The sequence below is a fragment of the Strigops habroptila genome, chromosome 3 (genome assembly GCF_004027225.2).
Source record: "Strigops habroptila isolate Jane chromosome 3, bStrHab1.2.pri, whole genome shotgun sequence".
NCBI classification, from domain to species: domain Eukaryota; kingdom Metazoa; phylum Chordata; class Aves; order Psittaciformes; family Psittacidae; genus Strigops; species Strigops habroptila.
The window spans coordinates 75,819,603-75,842,510 of NC_044279.2; the positions used below are offsets into that span (position 1 = coordinate 75,819,603).

At 56.4% G+C, this 22,908-nt stretch overlaps 2 protein-coding genes across 11 annotated transcripts in view; both read left to right on the forward strand.

Annotated features, from left to right (window-relative positions):
• The first annotated feature begins 357 nt into the window (after positions 1-357).
• On the forward strand, positions 358-5,986 carry NOL12 (nucleolar protein 12). The gene is made up of 6 exons (XM_030481119.1): positions 358-488; positions 598-703; positions 838-886; positions 1,306-1,448; positions 2,408-2,508; positions 3,161-5,986. The coding sequence occupies exons 1-6, from the start codon at positions 406-408 to the stop codon at positions 3,330-3,332; spliced, it is 654 nt and encodes a 217-aa protein (XP_030336979.1). The 5' UTR covers positions 358-405; the 3' UTR covers positions 3,333-5,986.
• Positions 5,987-8,737: 2,751 nt separating this feature from the next.
• Positions 8,738-22,908, forward strand: part of TRIOBP (TRIO and F-actin binding protein) — a 42,089-nt gene continuing 27,918 nt past the window's right edge. For 4 of the 10 annotated variants that reach the window (XM_030481124.1, XM_030481121.1, XM_030481122.1 and 1 more), the window contains exons 1-13: positions 8,746-8,931; positions 10,132-10,265; positions 10,637-10,748; positions 11,102-11,303; positions 11,721-12,060; positions 12,829-12,961; positions 13,259-14,227; positions 14,499-14,594; positions 19,777-19,833; positions 20,185-20,253; positions 20,652-20,741; positions 21,390-21,499; positions 21,862-22,417. In XM_030481124.1, the coding sequence (XP_030336984.1) occupies positions 8,815-8,931; positions 10,132-10,265; positions 10,637-10,748; positions 11,102-11,303; positions 11,721-12,060; positions 12,829-12,961; positions 13,259-14,227; positions 14,499-14,594; positions 19,777-19,833; positions 20,185-20,253; positions 20,652-20,741; positions 21,390-21,499; positions 21,862-22,417 (2,985 nt within the window). In that variant the 5' untranslated portion in view covers positions 8,746-8,814. Of the gene's footprint in view, positions 8,932-10,131; positions 10,266-10,636; positions 10,749-11,101; positions 11,304-11,720; positions 12,061-12,828; positions 12,962-13,258; positions 14,228-14,498; positions 14,595-16,003; positions 16,154-17,837; positions 18,328-18,704; positions 19,015-19,776; positions 19,834-20,184; positions 20,254-20,651; positions 20,742-21,389; positions 21,500-21,861; positions 22,418-22,908 lie in introns of those variants that run through there. The other 6 variants (XM_030481127.1, XM_030481128.1, XR_003990767.1 and 3 more) reach the window with 5 other exon arrangements.

Sequence of the window (22,908 nt, forward strand, 5' to 3'; positions counted from 1 at the left end):
GGTGAGATCGGCACAAGGCAGTGCCGCAAAAGCCTTTTGCTGGGAGGGAGCTGAAGAGGAGAGGTAGCTGGAGGCACCCAAACCTGAAGGAACCCCACATCCACACCAGGGATGGGAACAGACACCTGCGAGGTGGCTTCTCTCTCCCACCCCAGCCTGGGGGGAGAACATACAGCTATGAGCAGGCGAGGCACATAAGTCCCACACACCAGTGGGACAAGAGGACCCGATGCTGGCCCCACTCTGCTCCTTCAAGCTGAGCGAGCCTCCCGCTGGGGCCCTCATGAAGTCGCCATCCCCTCAGCACCCTCCTCCCGCCACGACATGGCGAGCGGGGCGGGACGGTGCCGCCCCTCACGGCGGAAGGGGCGGGCGGCAGCGTGGTGGCGGCAGCGTGGTACCGCCATGGGCCGCAAGAAGAAGAAGAAGAAGGGTACGGGCGGCCGTGAGGGCCGGCTGGTGGTGACTTTTGACGAGGAGAGGCGGAGGTGAGGCCGGGCGGGGTGGATGCGTGTGTGTGTTGGAGACGTGTGTAGGGGGGTATCTCCCCGTGAAGGGATCGCTAAACGCCGGGTGGTTCGGTGTTGCCGGCGGCAGGGAGTACCTGACCGGCTTCCACAAGCGGAAGGTGGAGCGGAGGAAGGCGGCGCTGGACGAGATCAAGCGGAAGCTGAAGGAGGAGCAGAGGAAGCTGAAGGAGGAGGTATCCCTGCGAACACCCCCGGGCCCGCCGTAGGTGAAGGGTGTCCCCCTCCCGCCATGGCGGGCGGGCGGGTCTGGGGCGGAGGGCTGGCGGCTGCAGCGGTGCCGCACTGACCTGTTTCAATCCCCCCTCAGCGGCACCAGGAGTACCTGAAGATGCTGAGCGAGAGGGAGGAGGCGCTCGGTAGGTGCTGGGCCCTCGGTGGTGGGGGGTGGGTACCCGCGGTCCGGCACCCTTGGCTGGGTGATGAGAGCGGGAGCGCTCGCACGTTGTCTCGCAGCATCAACGCCTTGCTCCTCACATGTTCCCCCTGGGCAGCGATCTGAGTAGTGACCCCTGCAGCCCTCTGGCCCTGGTGGGACAGGAGGTTAGAGGGTGTGCAGAAAGGAGCAAGCAAGAAGGCGTTTCCAGGGTGCTACCAGGCCCTATGGTGGGAGAAGTTTGTCCTTTATGCTTGTAGTGCTGGTGTTCCAGCCCTTCCATCCCTTTCACCCTGCATGAAAATGCTTGGTCTGCCCTCTCAGCATGGCACTGCAGGGACAAGCAAATGTATCTTGCGGAAGATGGCGCGCTTTGCAGTGCGGGATTTTATGTCTCCCCAGATGAGGCTGATGAACTGGAGCACTTGGTGACATCGCGCACGGAGTCTGTGAACATCGACCACCCAAACCACATTGTAACAGTGACCACCATCAGTGACCTGGACCTCTCAGGGGCACGCCAGCTGGGACTGACCACCCCTGGGGTAAAGCCTCTTGCTGCCTCACTGGTTATATCAGCTGTAAATGTTCTTGGGGCTGGCTAGGTAGGGCTGGTACTCCCTGATTATGGCCAAGGACTTGAAGCTGGCTGGAAGCAGGGATGAAAAGGGAAACTCATAACTTCCAAGTTTTTCCACAACTTATGTTGGGCCTCTAAAGTAGAAGGAATGTCCTATGTGAACAGCTCATTCCAAACCTCCCTGGACTCCTTTGCTAGTGCCAGCTGAGCTTGTGTAAGTGAAAGGTGTCATAGGGCTGGAGGTGAGAATGTAGTATTTTAAAAGCCAATACAATGTGAGCAGCAAGATTTTAGGCTTTACTGCATGGCTGTCTTCTACCTCTTTCATGTGTCCTGTCCAGGAAAAATTGCTATTAGCATGAGCAGCTCCTGTGCTTGGACCACAAATAAGAAAACCATTCATTTCTGGATGTTGTTGCTTTTATTTCCAAAACATATTGTAACTGAGATCTCGTATTTGTTCCAGAAAGGCTTTCAGGCACTGGTTCATTTGATCATTTTGATCTTCCTGACTGAGCTCTTTGGGGAAGTGCCTGTGTTAACCTTTTGCATTTGTGAGGGCATCTTATAATCTAAAAATCCACTTAAAGATGCTTTGATAGTAATTTAAAAAAAAAGCGGAAACCTTCAGTTCATAGTTTAGACTCCAACTGCATGGCCAGTAAGATCATGCTGAAGTTTTGGGATCTTAGGGTGGATTACTGCAGGACTTCTCGCTGATTGTCCCTTTGCAAAGGGCTGTGATAAGAAACCTTGAGGTTTGGACAGCAAGGGATGTGGAGAATTAAACAAACAAATTTCACCTGTGATTAGATGGTTTACAAAACAGGATGAAACCAAGAAGGCAGCAGAAACACCAGCATCACAGAAGTGCCTGGTTTAATGTGTCTATAGGGATTATTTTCTTTTTGCTTCCTTTTTAAGGGCAAGAGTGATGGATCAGAAGAAGAGAAAGGGGAAGAAGTGGTGAACAAGCCTGTAAGAGCAATGCCCAAGAAGTCCAGAGACCCCTTCCTGTCTGAAAAGTACGTATAAAGCTAGGCTCTGCAAGCTGCTCAGGAGGCTCTTTCCATCGCGCGTCAGCGGTGTGGTTGCAGGAGGGGGGATGCTGTGCTGCTGGGTGCCGGTGGGCAGGAGCCAGCAGAGGGCACTGGCAGAGCACAAGCCTGTCTCGGACGCTCCATTCCACTCACATTGAGCCCTGGTGACAGCAGCAGCAGCAGGAGGAGGATGCAGAGCAGGGCGGGCTTTGTCCTGAAGTGTTTACCTAGCCCTTCCTCTTGGCAGTTATTGCAGGGAAGGGTGTATGGCAGGGTGCAGAATTTGTCTCTAGGATTGAAGGTCAAAAGACCCTAAAGCTTAAAGCTTTGGCATTCTCCGCGTTTTTCAGTGTCCAGGATTTACAACTACTTCAGGAATGCAGAGAATGACTTAACTCTGTGGTGGCTGGGCAGCTCACTGCTCAGAAAATTCATTGTGGTTGTTACTGCACATGTAGACTTGCAGGTTTCATGCCCTGCCAGGATGGTGCCCAGCACAGTAGAGTTCTTCTGGAGCTCACCATGGCTAACGTCTATTCCTACTGGGCCACACAGGGGTCTCCTGCTTTTGTTGTGGTGTCACCTTGCTCCTGCAGACTTTGGTCCCCAAACATTTCTCTCTTCATGCCTTGCACAGGATCTCTGCTCTTACTGCCACACTGCACATGCACAGCCGGAAAAAGACAAAAGGAAAGAGACTCCAACGTGGTCAAGGCCCACGCAAGAAAATCCAGAAATCCAGCTCCGGGCGGACCACTAAGACTCAGCGGCGGAGGCTGACGGGCAAAATGGGCCGTGATCAAGATTAATGGAGGAATTCGTGCTCAGCCCAGCAGCTGGCACAGTGCTCCACATCTGGCCGGCTGCTCTTTGGGACCCCTTCACTGTGGGCAAGGGCCTCGTTGACTTGGCTCTCTGACCACCAGTGAGGCCAGGTCAGCCTTCCTCTCCCCTCCTGAGCACTGGTCAGGGTCACTGTAGACACTCTACCCATGTATTTCTGCAGTGAACTCCAGCTACCAAGTGCCTGGGTGTCACGGAGTGTCTGAAAACTTCTGCTGGGATCACACTCTCTATTTGGCATAACCCTTCTGTCCTTGGGCCTCCCCTTCCAGAGCTGATTCCTGGCTTTATCAAAGGAGAGGATCTGGAGCAGAGTGCAACAGGCACATGGTCAGGGTAGTTTATGAGGCTTGGAAGAGCTCTGCTTCCGCTCTTGGGCATCAGTGCCCTGGCATTTCTGCTGTGCAGTAAATCCTTTTTCCATAGAGACAGGGTGTCATCTTGTCTCGTGTATTTCTTCTCCAGTGCCACACTTGAATGCAGGGGTACTTTTTGTTTGGTACCCGTGCCAGATGAAATTTGATAACTTTGTGAATAAATCTTTATGAAGTCATTTTGCTAAGAAAAAAAGACCAGTTTGTGACTTATCTGGAGTGTAACAGCAACTGTGCCAAGGCCAGTACCAGCTGGAAAGAGAGGAGATGGTTCCTTTTGCTTAAAGGATATTGAGATCCAGTGGTGTTTGGGAAATGGAATAGCTAGGAGCTATTTCCATGGTGCCAGAGCCAGCCAGAGCAGGAATGGCTCATTCCATTGTCTGCTGAATATGCCAATCTTAATTGCGATAGCTCAGAGGAGTATGAAATGCCCTAATGCCCTTGCTGTATGTGTGTGGCCCTCTCCGGGATGGGAGTGGCAGAGGCTGCCCTTGCCCTTCAGAGCTGCTGCAGTCAGCAGCAGTTAATTGCCTTTCTTCTTCAGACTTCACTATATGTTTTTTAGCATGGATGCTTTCAGCAGGAGGGGAAAAAAGAGTTTGCATGGTTTGGGTTAAGAAATGCTGGTGGCAAAACTGAGTGAATCCTCTGAGGACGAGAGCAAGCCTAGGCAGCATGCTGGCCTCTGTCCCGGAGTATCTGTAGGAGATGGTGGACCTTCTGCCCCTGTCAGCCAGGCCTCCACCCATGCCACATGTGTACTGGCAAGGAAATGACAAAGGAAGAAAAGGCTTGTGTGGCCAAAACCCACACCAGAAAACTGGCAACCCAGCAATGGGAGAGTACATACATTCCTCATGCCAGAAATGGGAGGGGAAGGAGCAAACCAGTGCTTGAGGCTTCATGGAGAAACATCAGAGCAATGCTTATGGCCACCAGCCACTAAAGCTAACTGCAGCCTGATGGATCTCTCTAACATTTCTTGGAGCGTGCGCGCACACAGTGTTGAGGAGGGTATGATCTGAACACTGACAGCAGCCACACAATTTGTGCTAGAGCGTCTTCCTCTGGAGGGAACTGGGTGGCATGCATGTTTGTGGTGAAGAATGGGGTCCCTTTGCACCTCCCTTTCTCTTCTGAAGAAGGTGAATGGTGGGGAAGTGGATACTGTTTTATCCCATGTGCCACTAGCGCCTTGCATGCTTAGACTCTGAGTTCCATCCTGGGCTGAGTTCTTAGCCACTAATGTGGAATAACCTCAGTCACATCATGAAAATGTAGTGTGCGTGGTTCCGTCATCTCCAAAATAGTTCTCGGACACTGCCTTAAAGGCTGCTCCAGAATGTACGTTAGACACCATGAGCTGCGTTATCCAGTTTTCCTGTTTTGCCTTGGAGTGTTGGCTGTTTCAAAGCTGTGAAAACAATTCCAAGGCAAGGCCAAAAGCCTGAGGCTGGGCTGGATTTCGTCCAAAGTGTCCAAGAGGAGCACAAAAGCATTTCTCCTTGTGGTTTGGTAGTTAATGTGCTCTGAAGCCATTGTGCAGTTGTTAGGTTTGAGAGGGATGTAGGAGGGAAGGAGAGGGAAGTTCTGCTTGGACTGGTGTGCCACACCAAGGGCACTGCAGCTCAAAGCTGGAGGACAGTGCGTGACACCCTTCTTCTGGGTCATACAGCATCTTTCCCTTTGGACATTCTGCCTTGTGGAATGACTGTGAGCAGAAGGTGACTTTTGCTTCCCCACCTCAGGAGTTTGCTCTGGAGCTGGGATGGCCATTGTAGAGGAAATGTAGAGTCTGTGAGCTTATGACGTCCGCTGAAGTGTGGAGTGGGAACTGTGGATTGCTTTGCCTTCCACAGCCTGTAGGCAGCCTGGCACGTAGGGACAGCACTAGATTGCCTCATTGTAGTCCTGATGGGGTGGTAAGAGGGACCTCAACAGCACTTCAGTGTTATTTTGCTGCCAGGTGATTCAGAAGTATCTCTCTTTTAGGTTGCTGTATCCCTGGCCCTAATAACTTCTGAGCCTGTGCCAGCTGTCAGCTCTAATCTCCAGCAGCCTCTTCCAAGCTCTGAAAGCTTCCAGTTTCTGCTGGAAGTTGTGTTTTCACATTAAAAAAACAAGGCACATGGCAAAAATGAGAACAGAACTGTTACATCCTGTGCGGCGTTAACCATCAGGATTGTTCACTGCACTATTGATTTCTCCATTTGATCGATTAAAGCTTTATTTGGTGATGTAAATGACTGACTCAGCCCCAGCTTGTTGACTTCCTTACGTGCATAGTGAGCAGTTGGGCTACCTCGGGATAAATTGGATCAAGGATATGAGCTCCCACACCAAGTTAGAGTGTTGTTTGCCAGACACATCACAGTTCATTCCAGACTGTCACTTAGAATTTTTCTCATTTGCTGCTTCCCCTTGTTTTCAAGATGGAGTCGAGCATTTTTGTTGTTCTTCCCCCCTGCCAGCTGCTCACAAACAAGTTCTAGCTGTTAAGGAGCTTCTGAATATAAAGTACCTGCAAAAATCAACATGCTGGTGCAGCCGCTGCTCAGAAAACAAAGAGCAGAGGCCAGCAGCTCCCTGCGTGTTCCCCCTTCCACAGCCTCGGCACAAGCTTTCCACGCTTGGCTCTGCATCTCTGGCACCTGCATGTTACTCGTGCTTATGCCTGAGGGCTCACATGGAGGGAGGCAAGGCTTTGACGTGGGCTGCCATGCCAGGGTTTCCATGCATGATGGCTTTCACTGGCTAGACTGTGATTCCACACACATGCACGCACAAAAATGTAATTGGGATTACAGAGGCTCAAAACCAGACTGGGAGCCAAAGAGGTCAGACAGCTAGGGAAAAATAGGAGCTGGGGAAAAACAGGGTGTGCATGAGCTGGGTGATAATCAGTGTGCTGTGCTTATTGCTCTGCAATAGCATATCAAGCTCAAGGCTGTACCCAGTACAGTCCCACTGCTGCTTCCAGCATTGTTTTCCAGAAATGAACTGGGGAAAAAGTTATTGGGCAAGTGACAAGAACTTTTGTGGTCTAATAGAGATGAATAACTGGGGGTGTCTGGGAAAGACAGGTTTGAAAAGTGGATTGAAAACTGCTTTTAATGGGTAAACAAAAAGTGAAATTAAGTTTGGGGGTTTTCTTAATGCTCACCAGGACTGTGAAGAGAAAGAAGTTGGATTGTAACGGGAGCAATGGAGGGCAGATTAGTTAAACATGTTCCACTAGAAATAGTGAGGCTCACGCAGGACTTACGCTGGGCAGCTAAAGCCCAGGTTAGACCAACCTCTCCAGGGAGTGCTGGGGGTAGGGATGACCTCCTGTTGGAGCTGTGCTGGGGACACGGTCACGTTTGGCTGTCTTGCTGCTTGCAGATGAGTCCGTTGCTTTAACATCTGTTTAGGGGTCAGGTTATCTGGGCCCTGGGGTGATGCTACGGGGGAGCGCTGGAGCAGATCCTGGCAGGCAGTGGGGTGGTCCCTGGGGAGGTGCAGCCGTGGGGAAGGGCAGGAAGAGGCCGAGGGCGCAAGGCGGGGGCATGAACCGCAGCCCGGTGCCGCCCGCAGCCCCGGTGCCGCCCGGCCCGGCCGGGTCGGGTCGATCGCCCGCCCGCTGCTATAGACACGTGGGTGCCCGCACGCGTGAGCGCCACAACCCCGCGCCTCGGCCAGCCACTCAGAGGGCGATATTCAAATCACTGCTCGGTGGCAGCCAATGAGAGGGGAAGGGGCGGGGCCTCGCCCCCCACCGTTCCCACGGCGAGCTTCATTGAGGGGGGAGCTCGGCGGGCGGCGAGGTGCTGGGAGCCATAGGGAAGCTGAGGTACTGGGGGCACTGGGAGGCACTGGGAGCACTCAGCATGGCTGGCTCCTCGTATGCATGCCAGAGACCCTGGGGATCACAGTGCTATCCTGGCAGTAGGCCGCAAGGGATGTGGGGAGCAATGATTTGCCCATCAGGCAGTGGGGTGCTATGGGCTCCAGCCACGGATGATGCTCCATGGGCAGGGGTGGGCAGCGGCTTTGGGGTGTTTTGCACTGGAACCCTGGCAGGTGAGGGCTTATGATCCTGTCCTGTGTTTTGTGTGAACGAGTCGAGAAAACATGCCCCCGTGAGAGGAGGGAGGCTGCAAGTTTGGCACTAGTGTCAGTTGTACCTCAAATGACAAACAAAAAATATGGCTTGGTTTTGGCATTGACAGTTGACCCTGGTTGTTCTGGGGAGCAGTCATAAACTCAATCAGCTGCTCTGACTCCAGTGTCCTTGTTTAGAGGAGCAGTGGCATGCTCAACATCAGGGATGCTGGGCTCATCCCACACTGACTTCCTGTGCTGTTGGTGGCTCCTCTGGACAAATTAAACAGAGCTCTCCCAGCTCAGATCACATCCTGAAATCCAAGGACTTGCCCTCAAGCCCTGCAGGACAGAGAAGGTGATGGTGGGCAGGGTGCTTGTGAAAAGCCAAGACAGAAGTGTGGTGCCCAGCTGTTGTGCCAGCAGTGCTTGTTGCCCTTCACAGCTTTACAATTGACTGTCCTACAGGTCTCAGAGATTTTAGTGGGATCAAAGTTTAGGAGGAGTGTCAGTGGGTTTCCAAATTTCCTAAGCTGCTTATAGCTATCCCTTTATGAGCAGCATAGTCAAGAAGAAAGTTTTCCTTTTTGTGCCTTTTAAGAGAGCTCGAGGGAAGAAAACTTCCATCAAACAAAATAGCAGGACGTGAGCATCATTTCCTCTGTTCACAGGGACTCCCAAACTGTGGGGTGTCAGCAGCCATTTGAGGGTGCAGTGCATTGCCCCCTTTTAAAAGAGGTCCCTGCCAGAGCATACTATTTTATTATCTATAATTATATGGATTATACTGATCATCTTGCACCTGGATGCCCTTCAATTCCAGTATTGCCAGCTAAGAGCGGCGAACTTCACTCTGGGAATAACATTCCTGCTTCCACAGGGGGACCCTAAACTCTGGTCTTCCTAAACTTCTGGTTCCTTCCTCCTTTTTCTCCTGGCTGCCCCCTGACAGCAGCCCAGCAGCCAAAGATCTTCGCCCTTGCTATGCATGATGCCTGGTTCAGTCAATGACGTGCCTTGCATGAACTTCGAAGCCAACATATTTGCAAAGAGCCTGTGCCAGCACTGTTTCCAAGCCGCAGGGGCTCACCAGCACGCTATCCAGGTGAGCTCCTCCATGAGGTTATGAATACTTCAGTACAGACTCCCTGGTTCCAGGCTGGGACTCCATGTACCTTACAGGCATGGGAATCCCTGCCCAGGCCAGAGTGGGTGCCACCTTAGCAGGGAAGGGCTGGACACTGGATGTGATAGGTCCTGGAAGGGAAAGCAGCGATGTTGCAGATGGCAAAGCTACAAGGAGGGAAGGGGGAACTGGCAGAGCTGGGACCCATCCTGGATTAATTTCTGCTTGATGCCTGCTGGCATTTATGGCTTACCTCACCTGAAATATGGTTCTGGTGGATGTCCCTGTGGACCCTGGCTGTCAACTTAGGGCTGAGCCCCTCGGGCAGCTGCGGTGAGCTGTTCCTGGAGGGTAAGGCAGGAGGGGGATAAACCTCATGGGACTTTGGGCTCCAGATGCCTCAGTCCAACACGGTGCTGCGGCACAGGGCCGGTTGCACAAGCCACTCAGCTGCCTCTGGCCGGGCGACAGCTGGTTTCATGTTCATGGAGGGTTTCGTGTTGTTCACTGGCCTCCAGGAGTGACTGGCCTGGGATGATGAAATAGTAATGAGCTTTCCTCTCTCTTTCTTGCCCTCTCCCTCTCTCCTCCTGGCCCCGGGCCCTCTAAGGTTACCTCAGCCCTTTGCCCATGATCTGCTCAGAGCTGTTGCCTCTGAGTGAATCCTGGTGCGGGTGAGATGCTGGAGGGAAGGCAGCACGGACAGCCAGCTCCCTGGAGCATCTCCCACTGCTGCTCATAAGCCCCGCAGGTAACAGGGCTGGGGAGGATGCTGAGGTACCCACAAGCCCCGACAGAGAGAGGCAGGGGCTGGGGCTACAGCCTTCTCTGCAAAAACCTCCCTCCCTCTTTGCTCCATTGCCTCTCCCTGGGCTATCCGGGTGGTAAGGGAGAGCGGCTGCCAGCAGCATCAGCACTGACAGGGGGGAGCAGTTTCCCTGAGCCCTCATCCACACGCGCTGTCTCTGGGATGCCTGGAGCATTCAGCATCAAATAGGAGCATGCTGGGCCTCCTGAAGCAGGAGAAAAACCTCAACGGAGGGCTGGGAGAGGCATCAAGAGCCTCAGACACCAGGCTGCTCTTGGAGGAGGTAGAAGAAGTAGGCTTTTCCAAAGGGCAGCCTTCCTCCTCACCCTCAACACGCTGACGGCACCATTGCACCCCCTGCTTCCTCGCAGGAGCATGGTGTGGAGGTGGCAGGACACAATGCCAGCAGCGACGCGGACCCAGACGGGCCCTGGGATGCTCTCCATATCTTAGCCCCGCAGTGCGAGGTATATGTGTGCATGAGCCCCGTGGAGGGGACGGAGCGGTGAGTACCAGCCGGGAGCCACGCAGCTCCAACGAGCCCCCTCAGTGGGAAGAATGGAGGACAGGGAGTGGGAAGACAAGCAGAGGGAAATCAGATGCCTTCTCCCTGATGCTCTGCGCACCAGTGCCCGGGAACAAGGGTTGAACAACCCCCACCATACCCTCTAACTCTCGTAGGAGAGGACAGGAGGCCACTAAAAAGAGTCTCTGTCCTCCTCACTGCCTCTAGAGCAAGGCTGCTGGTGCCAGGACGGGCTCTGCCAGCATCTGCCCATCTAGTAGAGACAGAGACGGTGTGGCTTGGGCTGCTGTCACTGCCACCCATCCCTGAGCTATGCTGACCACCAGCTGTCCTCTCTCCCTGCCCCACAGCTGGCACGAGAGCAGGGGATATCCCCCACTCAGCCCCAGAGCTGAGGGCGAGCACAGAGAAACCGGCACCGACCCCAGCGCCTGTGCCCAAGCCAACACCGCGCTTGCCAGGGTGAGATGGGGATCTCTCGTGTTTGGGTTATTTTGGTCTCTTCAGCCCCCTCAGCCTTTCAATGCCTCTTCTGTTGGGCACATTCAGAAGGTCCTGAGATGCCCCCTTTGATCATTCTTCCCCGAAAGAGCACGAGAGGCGCTCTTGGATTCTCCCAAGCAGACTTCCCTACGTTATTTCTTGGCATGCCCATTGATGTTGGGCTGGGGTCATCTTATGCTCACCCCGCTCCTCTCCTGTTCCTTTTTACCAGCAGCTTTGGGCTGTAACTTCTCATACATGCTCTCACCTCCTTCCAGCCCACAAAAGCTACCAGTCCCCATAGCAGAGATCTGCCCTATCTTGTCTCCCAGGACGGGGAAATGACCCGGTTGTGGGACAACACTTTGGGATCAGGCAAACGGGACATGATGAGCTACGTGGGCCATAAGGAGGAGGTGCGGCCGCGAGCCCTGCAAGCAGACAGACCTAGGTGGGCTCAGCCTGTTCCCTCTGGATCCTGGGTGAGAACCGAGGCCCAGGGCTTTAGGAAAGAAATCTGCCCTCTGAAAGCAGGTACACGTGGTTTGCTCCCGTGTGAGATGCTAGTTCTGGTTTGCTTTCCACCCGGGGGTCTCTGAAGTTCACAGCAGATCTCTACTTAGATTTAGCAGCTTTTTACTAGTTCTGGTGCCAGGAGGTTCAACACCTCCGTGGGTACCATGTAAAGGGATGAGGCCCAGAGTCCATGAGATGGCATCTCTGACCATGAACCGTGGGTCTGCTGGGTGCTCTCTGTCTGCATGGTTTGGCATGCCCTCAGCTTGCAGTGCTGTGCTCCAGCACTCCCACCCTGCCTGGAGGGAGTCTGGGTTCTATCTCTGCCCTCCTGGACCATTTCTAGCTCTTCTCCGAAGACCTGCTTTGCCGTGGACGTGGTGGCACCTCGCGTCGCTCGTGCCTCCCCCAGTAACGGCCTTCTCCCCGTCCCAGAGTGCCGTCCCACCAGCCAGAAGCCCGAGGAGAGCTGGCCGAAGCACCGGAAAGCCGACCCTCCATGTCCATCCACCCCACCGTGTGCCACCGCCAGCTCCTGCCGCAGCGACCCGTTGGGTGGCAGTGGGCACCTTGCTGGCTCCCGGGTGCGGGAGCCCCACGGGCAGCCCAGCAGCAGGGGCACGGAGGGGCGGCACGGGCTGGACAGGCAGGAGTACACGGTGCTGGCAAACCTGCCCAAGCGCCTCAGCCAGCGGGATGCTGTCAACCGCTGCAGCTCCCGCACGCTCAGCCCCGGCCGGGTGGAGGTGGAGAGGATGTTTGGCTGTGAACGCAGGTAAGAAGCAATGGATCTCCACAATGGGGCCCCTCTTCTATGCTGTTGGGGTACCCCCACCTCTGAATGGCTGTGTCTCAGGTAGAGAGCAGGGCTAGATGGCAGAGCTCAGCTTTCAGCTGTGCTTGAATTTCCCTTAAAGCAAGGGTTGGGTTTAGGCTCGGTGCCTCCCAACCTGGGGAGCTCCCCAGTTGCAGCACACAGGCAGTTGAGGCCATTGGAAAGGTGAAGCAAAGCTGCACTGCTGGAGTGGAGGGAGCAGCCCACCCTCCTCATCCTCACATCCAACTCCTGGAAGCTGAAGGATGTACTGCAGAGCAGGGCAAGCCATGAAAAGGGTGAAGGAAAGAGGTGGTCCCCACTCCCAGCGTCAGTGGCTCTCCAGGGATCCAGGGTCCACTGTAGGAGCCATTCAGGGAAGGGCAGGGGATGCTAAGAAATACTCAGTGCTGGTTGGGTCTTGACTGGAGAAGCAAGCGTGGCTCCAGCATTGGTGGCACAGGGTGGAAAGGGATGTAAATGGGGACCAGGAAAGTATCTTTGGCAGGTGGGTGCGATGTGAGGGACCAGATGGAGGGAAGCTTAAGGAATGGTTTTAAGAAGACATGGGTGAGGCAGCAGGACATAAAAGCTGGGATGGTTGAAACAATGGGGACAGGGAGAGGCTCTGGGGCAGGCGGAGGTCTGAGGGGTCAGGCTGAGGTGGAGGAAGGGCTGTGTCTCTGAGCTGAGCCTGGCAGTGGCTGGATAAAGGGTGTGTGCCCACAGGAAATCAGAGACCCTGGAGGCTTTCCAGGCCCTGGAGGAGGGCCGTGTGGACCGGCTTGATGGCAAGACCCCAGTGCCACCCAGCAAAGGCCGCCTAGCTCGGAGGCAGTCCAGCCCCAGCCTGCCCAGGGAGGTGAGGCTTGGCTGTGTGGTGGGACCCCATCCCAACTCCTGCTTTTCCCTGCCACATTCTCCTCTCTTTCTGCCACATTCTGCTTCTCTCTCCCATCTCCTGCTCTCCCCATTATTCCCAGCTCTCCCTCAGCCATGGACTGGGACTCCTGGCTCTGAAATGCCAGCAGTCCTTTCACTCTTTGAGTGCAAGAGGCTTATTTTCAGTACAGACTGGCTCTGCACAGGGATGCAATTGCTGTCTAGGGAACTATTTAACCAAACCATTTCCCAGCCTTAATCTCGTCTTGTTCCTTAGGGTCAGCGGCTCTCGTGGCACCTCGAGCAGCGCAGCAGAGACCCCAAGGAGCCCCTGCGCTCTCCCAGCCCGGCTCGGCACCCCGAGAAGGCCAGCAGGAGCCGAGGGGACCCCCCGCACCCTGCCAGCACCAGCTGGCTGTTGGACAGAGGCAACCGGAGCCCGCGCTCCACAAGCCCAGCACAGCGGTCAGACAGGAGGGCAGGAGAGCCTGTGAGCCCTCCCTGGCGCTCGGAGAAGAGCTGGAGGAGCCGAGGGGAGCCCGTCCGTGCCCCCAGCTCAGAGAGGGGCCGAGCTGCCTGGCTTGGGGGTACAGGGCAAGCCCCAGAGAGGAAGAGCCGAGGGGACTCCCTGCACCCCACAGGCCTCGGGAAAGGCTTGGATAGCAGCAGGCTGAGCCGGGCAGCACCACCACTGCGGTCCCTCAGTCCTGGGAGACATATGGAGAGCACATGGAGAAGCCCAAAGGAGATCTCCCCTCCGGTGCGGGTGGCAGAGAGGCAACGGGGGAAGCCAGGGGAGCTGCTGCAGCTCCAGGCGCCTGGGAAGCCATCAGAATGTGGCTGGCAGAGCCTCCGGGAAAAGCTGCCACCCTCCCACTCCAGGAAGGGCACAGACTGGAAAGGCCAAGGCAAGCCCTTGCGCCCCGTGAGCCCAACACGAGCACTGGAGAAGGACTGGAGGGGTCGCGGGGATGCCCACCAAGCACAGGCATGGCAGAAGGACTGGAAGCGCCAAGAGAAGCCTGCGTGCCATGCGGACTTGATGCGCCAGCTGCAAAGGGACTGGAAAAGCCCCGCTAAATGTCCGGATGTAAGACTGAGGCCAGATGACAGCTGGAAAAGGCCTGAGAGTCCAGCACAGCAGATGGAGGACAACTGGAAAGGCCCTGAGCACACCCGAAACACAAACAACCCAGAGAAGCCATTGGAAACCGACTGGGAGAACAAGAGGCTTCTCATTTACCATGTGAGTAGGGCAGAAGCCAAGGGTGATGGGGACCTTGGCAGGAATAAAACTGGCAAGCACAGAGCGGGTGGGTCCCTTGGGTTGCAATTCTGTGCACCCCAGCACCCTTGGATCCCCTGCTACACCAGGGGAGCCAGGCTGCCTGCCTGGCACTGGGAGGAGGGAAGATGCTTCCCACCCTGGCCCATGCTGGGAGGCGGCTGCTTGGATCTGGGAAACTGAGGCAAGGACTAACCCCCATGGCTTCAGCTCCTGCTTGCTTTCCCTGCAGCACCAGCTGTGTGGAGGTGCCTTCCCACCACAAAGCAGCACCGGCTCCTCAGGAAGCCTGCAGCTACATTCAAATGACAGTGAGAAGCGCAACAAGGTAGGGGCCAGGCCCTGGAGATGGAGGTCATTGCTGGCAGCATCTGAGTCTCCAGCATTTGATGTGAGCAGGCTCAGCTTGGTGCTGCCTTCCCGTGACCTCCTGGGCACCACAATCCACAATCACTAACACCATCCTTCCCTTTGTCTTTCACCCACTTCTCAGGTGGGGAAACTGGGGCACAGAGCCTTTTTTTAAAGCCAGAGAGGGGCAAGCAGTAGACCTGGGACTAAAATCTCAGAGTAGCTGCTTTTCTTCCCTTTATTACTGGCTAGTGCTACAATGGCACTGAGGGTTTTACAGGGATGAAGCAGGCTTTAGTGGCATGAAAGAAGATACGGTCAATTGTGTCGGATTCTTGAGATACCAAAAATGGCATGAGAGCAGCTTTGGAGGTCTGCAGAAAGAGTCCTGGGAGCCCATGTAGCTGCCAGCCGTGCCTGAAGTCTCTGCCTCCATCACCCTCCATGTGCGTCAGTCGTCTTGGCGGAGATGTCCCCTGCTAGGCTTTGTGCTTTACACAAGGACAAACTGCAGCCAGGCGGGAGGCTGCCAAAGGTCTCTGAAACTTGAAACGGGTGACATCCCTTCCCTCGCTTCGCTGTCCCAGGCCAGACAGCAGCCCAAGCCCTGAGCCACCCCTGCACAACTGCGGCTGGTTCACCACAACTATTCCAGGTTTCTTCTGCAGTGAGCTCTGGGCTGGGCACCTTTGCTTTGCCTTGTGGTGAGAAGTGTCAGCTTGGTGTAGTTGCACAGCAGAACTTGTCATTTTGTGATGCACAGCCCCCTGCCCCTTTTCCTTCAGGACCCTCTATAGCAATTCCCCATCCTGATGCCAGCTGGCTTTTGGGGGGCACCAAAGGCCCACATGGACTTGCTGGCACCTCTGCCAAGATTGCAAATCACTGCTTTAGGGGTTCTGGGGTGGGAGGTAAAACCTAGCCGCTTCAGTAGCAAAGGTAAGGACCCCGCTGTGTGCACACACATGATGGGTCTGCTAGAAATCCGTGCCCGGAAAGAAACAAGTAAATCCCTGCCTGGAGAAGGGCCGGGCTCCCGGCGGTCCCTTCCCGGGTCAGCAGCGGCTCAGCCCTGGGTTTCGTGCCGGTGGGGCGGGAAGGGGACGCGGCTCCGCTGCAGCACCGACCCCGTCCCGTCCGTCCCGTCCCGGGGCGGCCTCCCTTTTCCGTACGCCCCGGCGGCCTCGCCCGCCCCGACGGCTCCATTGGCTGCGGGCGGCCGGGGCGGCGGCGGCGGCTGCCATTGGCCTGCCCGGGCCCTCCCAGGAAGTTTGGGAGGAGGAAAAAAAAGTTTTTGGGGTTGTTCTTTTTTTTTTTTTTTTTTTCCCTCCTTTTCTTTCCTTCTTTTTCAAGTAGAAAAGGAGGGCAGGGGGGCGGGGGGAAGGCGAGTGGGGAGCGGGCGGCGGAGCGGGCATGGTGGGGCCGCGGAAGCCACCCGGCCGCTGAAGCCGCCCCGCCGCCCTGGCTGCCAGCGCCCGGCCCCGCCGCGATCCCGGCCCCGGCCCCGCTGCCGGCCGCGGAGCCCCCGCCATGACGGTGAGTCGGGACCGGCCGTCGGGGGTCGGGGGGAGGGAGGGTTATCCACCCGGCCGCTGTCCTGCCCATAAGGCCCCTCCGTCAGCCTCCGCCTCCTCGGGGTCCCGCCGCTTCCCGGGCACCGCTGCTCCCCCGGGGCACTCGAAGCTGTGACCAAGGCTCGGTGTCTCCTTGCCCGCCTTCCCCATTCAGGGCTCCACTCGGTAGACTCGCTTCGTTAGCGGCGGGCACCACCCCGCCGGGACGGACATCGGTAACACTGCGTGTAAGCAGTGAGCTGGGCTGAGGCCTGCCGAGCTCACCGCACCGATGACCGCAGTCGGGTGTGAAATCCGCGTCCCCCCCGGCACGGGGAGCTCCTGCTCCCTGTGGGAACCAGATGTGGTTTTGGGGCAGGGAGCGTCCCACCCCTGGGGCGAGCCTTCCCCCGTGCGGATGTCTTGCACCCCGGGAGGAAGGCTGTTGAGTAGGATCATGGAGGTGACAGGCTGGGCTCTGCCCGACGGCGTTTCGCATGGGAGCGGTGGGAAAGGGAGAGCCTGTTGTCCGCTTGCCTTTGGAGCACGCATAGATTTGAGAGCTGCATGTGTGCTCCAGCCAGGGGGCGGTTCTGCTTCTACTAAGTGGAGCTGGAGCAGTTTGGATTTGTGTTGTTGGCCTGGGGCCTGTGCCTTGTGGAGCGGGTTCCCTTTTTGGAGGAGAGGAGACATTGTGCTTGCTGGAAGGCTGAAAGCCCTTTGCACATTCTCTCAGATGTGAAAGGAAGTGGCACTCCAGGACCTCAGGTCCTCAGGAGCCTTTGGGAGCAGGACGAGCAGGAGGCACAGTAATGGCAGAGGGCAGCGATGGTGACCATCCCATTAGTCACCTTAGACACGGAGCTTTCTCAGCCTGCCGCAGCCTCTCCTCTACTTCTCCATCCCGGCGCCTCTGTACCACCCAGGAGCCATTCTTTTGCTCCCATCCCCTTTCCTTCTTTGGTGTTTACATTCTTGAGATACTTGCAGGCTGTTATCACCTTCCCTGTAGCCCTTCTTCAGCAAAAGCAGGCAGCTGCCTCTCCTTAACCTGCTGTTGTAAGCCAGTCCTTCCAGACATCACCTATGTCCCAGCTGCCTGGCACCCCCTCCAGTGCCTCTACCTGGCCAGCTGCAGGGCTGAACGTACATGTAACTCTGGTGGGTATGGATGCAACCAGGCAAAGTTGCTGCTGCCACGTCCCAAGGTGAAGCCTCACCATCTGCAGCCCCGAGCTGCACTGCATGGCCATGCATTTTGCCGGGGGTGCATCCTGCCGCATCCTTGCATCTCCGGATCTCTCCCAGCAGTTCGGCTTTCCTGGACGTTTCCTCCTCCCACTGCCAGGCCGTTTCCTCTGGTTCAGTTTGAACACCGCTCTCTTCTCTGCTGATACCTAGAGCTCTTTATGCCAAATAAGAAGCTGGATTTGATTGTGGAGAGGGGGAGAAAAGTGGCTTTAAGCAGCTTGTACATCAACTGGTGTCTCGTGCTGTGGCACCAGCCCTGCTATGACAAGAATAGTTCAAAGCCAGTTCCAGAGCTGCAGCTCTGTGTCTGCAGTGGCAGGGGAAAAAGGAGTCCTGTGCGATTCACTCACTTGGGAGAAGCCCTCCGGGGGGCGGATTTTCTGTCCCCAGCACTGTGTTGGGGGCAGCGGTTCTGGCAGCATTTCGTGGCAGTTTTCCCAGCAACGTACATCCCATTAGTGTTCATTATTTCAGCACCTAATGCTTTGGGATTGTAAATGCTCAGTAAGACGAGACCCAGCTGATCCATACGACAGCCTCAGCAAGGACTCCTTTTGCTCCCTCTCTCTGTATATTGTTATTCCACCTCCATGGAGCCTGCCTGGCTCTCTCCTGCCCAGCGCACGTGCATCCCGGGAGAGGCGGGGGGAGGCTGTGCTTTGACGTTTCGCCTCCTTTCCTTCCCTCCCGCCGCTCCCAGTTTGGAGCCGGAGCTGAAGTCACTGGATTGGAAGGGATAACGGGAAAAAGGGTGGAGCTGCTGCTGCCACGGAGAAAGAATTAAGTTTCGGGGCGCTTCTTCAGGGAGGCAGCAGGGCTGGCGGGACGTCCAGGTCTGTGAGGATGGGGATGCACGCGTCCCCCTCATCACCCAGCCACCAGCAGTGCCTGTCGCCTCGTCGGGAGGTGAGGTGTGGGAGCCCCCTGTGCCCTTTTGGTCTGGTTTCCCTCCTTTCCCAGGCTTTCGGGGCTGCACTTGGACACTTCTGGCTAGGCCTGAAGCTGTAGCAGCCAGTGACCCTGCCCTTGGTGGACCTCTCTGTGCCTGCTTGAACCAATAGCCAGAGCATCGGGGTGGGCCAGCATGTACTCAGCTCTTGCTGCCCCATAGCCTTGGGTGTAACCCATGGGAGATGAAAGCAGGGGAGCAGGGAGCTGGGCATGTGGGGAGCGTGAGCCGGCCACTGGGCTCCTTTGGGGGCTGCAGAGTGGCCATCAACTTCCCAACCCACTCCTTCTTCCCAGCTTGGTCTTGGGTGGTGGTTGGTGGCATCCCCGGGACTGGCAGGTCTGGTGCAGAGTGTTGAGAGGTCCAGCTCTGGCACCATCACCTCTCCGGCACCGTCCCTGCCTGGTTTTGCTGCAGAAGAAGGGGCAGATCTGCAGACTCTGGCTTCCCAGGGAGGAGAGGCGTTGGGCTGAGCTATTTGGTGGTGCAACTTCTCCAGAGCCAGCAGGGCTGGGAGGAGGGACTGGCTCGAGCCTGTTTGGCTGAGGGCAAAGCCAGGGAGAGCAGTTCCCCTGAGTCAGCTCTCTGGTGCTCCACCTTGGGAAGGAGATAAACTGGTTGGGATGCTGCACCAGTGGCGTGAGGTTAGGAGGAGGCAGGGAAGGGGGGGAAGCTTCTTTCTGGTACAGGGTGATCTGGGTGATACTCTCTTCATTCTCATCTTGAGTAGCTGTGGCAGAGGGCAGGCTCTGTAGCGGGAGGGAGAAGAAAGAGCGGGGTAAGAGAGGAGCCCCCAGCATCTTGGAGAGGATCAGGTGCTGGTTGTGACTCTGATTTCATCTTTACCCTGGGGCATGTTGTTTAAAGGGAACATGTTTTCGCAGCTGTTGAATTGCATCCTGTACATTTGTGGTGAGAGTTGTTCTGTAGAGAGCTACTCGTGTCTTTAATAGACAATCGGTGGTGAAGTTACCGGAGGGACGTAGCTCTGGGGCATGGATGGTCAGGGTTTGGACAAGGTGTGTCTGGTTCTTTGCCTCCATCTCCAAGGCAAGCCCCATTGCTGGTGGTGGAGCACCCCGTCCTGCCCACTCTCCTTGTCCCTGAACAAATACCTCTGGGGCACCTTGTGGAAACCTCCCTGCTGCATATTTTCCTTTAATTTTTTTTAAACCTCTTTCCTTATCTCTGCTTCCTCTTACAAGAGCAACTGCCTGCTGCTGAGAGCTAAATCCAGTTCTCCTTCACTACTGGGCCCTACACCGCCATGAGTTTCCTAAAAGTGATGCCAAGCTATTCCCACAGTTGTTCTGCCATGGGGGACTTGCCTTCCACCCCCTGGCATGACAGGCCTTCTTGTGGGTCAGTCCAAGACAGTAACCCTCTGTTTTTTCTTTCATCTCCAGCCGGATCTCCTCAATTTCAAGAAGGGATGGATGTCCATCCTGGACGAGCCAGGAGAGGTAAGCCCGAGGCAGAAGTCTGCCTCTTCTGCCAGCCGCTGCTGCTGGAGATTCCCTGGTGAGCAGCCAATTTCCTTCCCGCTCACTGAGGTTGCTCCCACTGGGAAAGGCAGCAGGAAACCTTTGGTGGGAGTGCCTTGCTCTGTGTGCAGGCATGGAGGATCACACAGTGCCCATCTCCCAGCTGAGGGGCACAAGGGGGAGCTGGAAGGGACATGGAGGAGGGGGAAGAGAAGGCTGAGAGGTCACAGCACAGAGCGTCCCTCCCTGTTCCTACACTTCCCCTGGTAACTGCCTATCCGTTTCCCTCCTGTCTTTTCCCTTCCCTCCCCCTGCCCCATCTGCCTGCAGTGGAAGAAACATTGGTTCGTGCTGACGGACTCGAGCCTGAGGTATTACCGGGACTCGAACGCAGAGGAGGTAAGCATGGCCAGCCTTTCCCCAGCCCTCTCTTCCTTCCTGACCAGCGGGGAGAGGATCACAGCCCTGGCATGACCACCATGCTCCTGGGAGAAGCAGCATGTCACCCTGAAAGGTGCCAGAGGTGGCAAGCTGTTCTTTGCGAAGGGGTGACAAAGAGGATGGGTATCTGAAGGCGGCTGGCAAAGCCTTGGGTGGCTGTCAGTGGTGGGAGGTGAGAAGGGCTGGTCCACTGGCTGAACATCTCTGATGCTCTCCATCTCCATGCCCCTTGATACGTGGAGAGCTGAGACTGGCTCCCAGGGAGCTGTGGGGTGAAGGCAGAGGGTGCCAGCAGGTGATGGGGGTTTTCCAAGCTGGGTTTGCACTGATGTCCTGGCCGGTGGCTGTGCTTGTAGGCTGATGACCTCGATGGAGAAATCGACCTCCGCTCCTGCACAGACGTGACAGAGTTTGCCGTGCAGCGCAACTACGGCTTCCAGATACACGTGAGTGTCTGGCGCTATGCGGACACACTGGCACCAAGGGACACCGGGTGGGAATGCGTGCTCCCTCCCTGTGCCCAGAGGCAAGCCATGCAAACCTTTTGCCAGGATTGGTGCCTGGCAACATGGGTGACAGTGCTCAGGGACGCGGCTGCTGCCTGCCTGCACAGGAAGGAGGAGAAGGAGGCGGTGGCTTTGCAGGGCTGGCCGAAGGCTCTGCTGGAGGCTCTGCTGGAGGTGGCCCAGGAGCCAAGCTAAACGCCCTGTGTTGTTTACTTGACCCATTCGCCAAGGCAGCTTCTGTGGAGCCGTGGGGAGGGAGTGGTGAGCACTGCAGATCTCAGAGTAGCTGTCTGACTGTGCTCAGAGTAACAACCTGTACCCTGGATCCGGCCCCAGTGCAATCCTGTCCTTGGCTACTTGCTGTAGCAGCAGGAGGTGGCTGCTAAGGCAGCACAAAAATGGTACTCTGTGGGTGTGCAGAGCTGGGCATTTCCCTGTGGACTGCTGCTGTACCCCTCCACCTAACCCTAACAGTCTTGGGTGGCCTCTATAACACTGTCTACCATCTGAGAGAGTGGGTACCTGGGGGTCTCAGGGAGTGAGTGGGAGCTGCCTGCTGACGGGGTCTCCATCGCCTCCCTGTTGCAGACAAAGGATGCCGTCTTCACCCTGTCAGCAATGACCTCAGGCATCCGGCGCAACTGGATTGAGGCCCTGAGGAAGAATGTGCGCCCAGTCAGTGCTCCAGATGTCACCAAGTAAGAGCTACCCCATGCTGCTTCTCTTCCCTCTCTTGCTGCTCCTCTCCCCTGGCAGGCAGGGACTAGGAAGGTACCTCTGGATACCTGGCCGCTTTCAGTCAGCCCTGCTCTCCACTCCTGAACATGGCCTGGATACGCCAGCCAGTGGCAGTGGTTGAGAGCCTGATGGCTTCTGCTATTGCACCCGCTTTTGCCATTTCCCCGAGGGATGGGATGCTACAGGCCCAGCTCCACACTCAGGGTGGGGTTTTGTAAGGCTGGGCCGAGTGCGGGCTGAGCCTTGGGCAGTTGGCAGAGTCTCCACCAGCATTCTTTCCCATGTGGTGCCTCTCCTTCACTGGCTGTGGCTCTGGTTTCAGGCTCTCTGACTGCGATAAGGAGAACTTCCGTAACTGTGTCCCCCAGAAGGGCTCGCTCCGGACAGAGGAACAGCAGCGGCCAGGCTCTGGCTCTGAGGGGAACTCAAAGGGCAGCCACTGGAAGGCGGATGGGCAGCGCCATGCCTTTGACTATGTGGAGCTGTCTCCCTTGCCTCAGGACCCCGGGAATCAGGGGTCCCCACAGAGGACGAGAGGGAGCTTGAGGATGTCCGACCGAACTGCCAAGCACGAGGAGCTGGAGCGGGATCTGGCTGTCCGTTCGGAGGAGAGGCGGAAATGGTTTGAGGCCCCTGATGTCAGGGTCCCAAACAGCGATGGCCCAGGGGGAGACTCTTCCCGCAAGGTGGAGGAGCTGGACCTCCCCACTCCCCCACTTTCGGAGGACCAGCGGATTCAGCTGAATGAGGAGATAGAGAAGAAGTGGCTGGAGCTGGAACGCCTGCCCTTGAAGGACTCGCGGCGGGTGCCCTTGACAGCACTGCTGAATCAGAGCAAGGGGGGCCATGGAGACACCAATGAGGCACTGAAAAAGGAGGTAAGAGCATTCCTCTTATTTGAAACTGGGATTCTTATGGCCCCTTAGTGTGGTCTCTGGCAGCAGGAGGCTCTGCAGGAGAGCAGGGCAGAGGTGCAGGGAAATGTTTATTCTGTCTGGTTCCATTTGCCACCCTGCAAGTGCTTGGGAACTTTTGCAGCCAGGTAATGTGGGGCCGGAGACCTGCTCTCGCATGCCTGTAGAGGTTCCCCAGGCCGTGTTTTCATCCAGGATGCTGGTGGCACTGCTTGTGTGGAGTTTGTCTTTCCTGGGGTACATCTGCAGCCTCTCTTCTCTGTCTCTTCCCAAGCCTGCAAGCACTTCACCTGCCAGCCTTTGAAGGGTGAAATGCGCTTGTCTGGCATCCCAGCTACACGTGTAACGGTGGTTTCCTTCAGCACAGATCCACCTCTGGAAGTCGGGATGTCTCCTCTCCTCCTTGTTATCGCTTACCAGGCTGGGGCTGGCTTTGGTCCTTTAGCAGGCTGCCC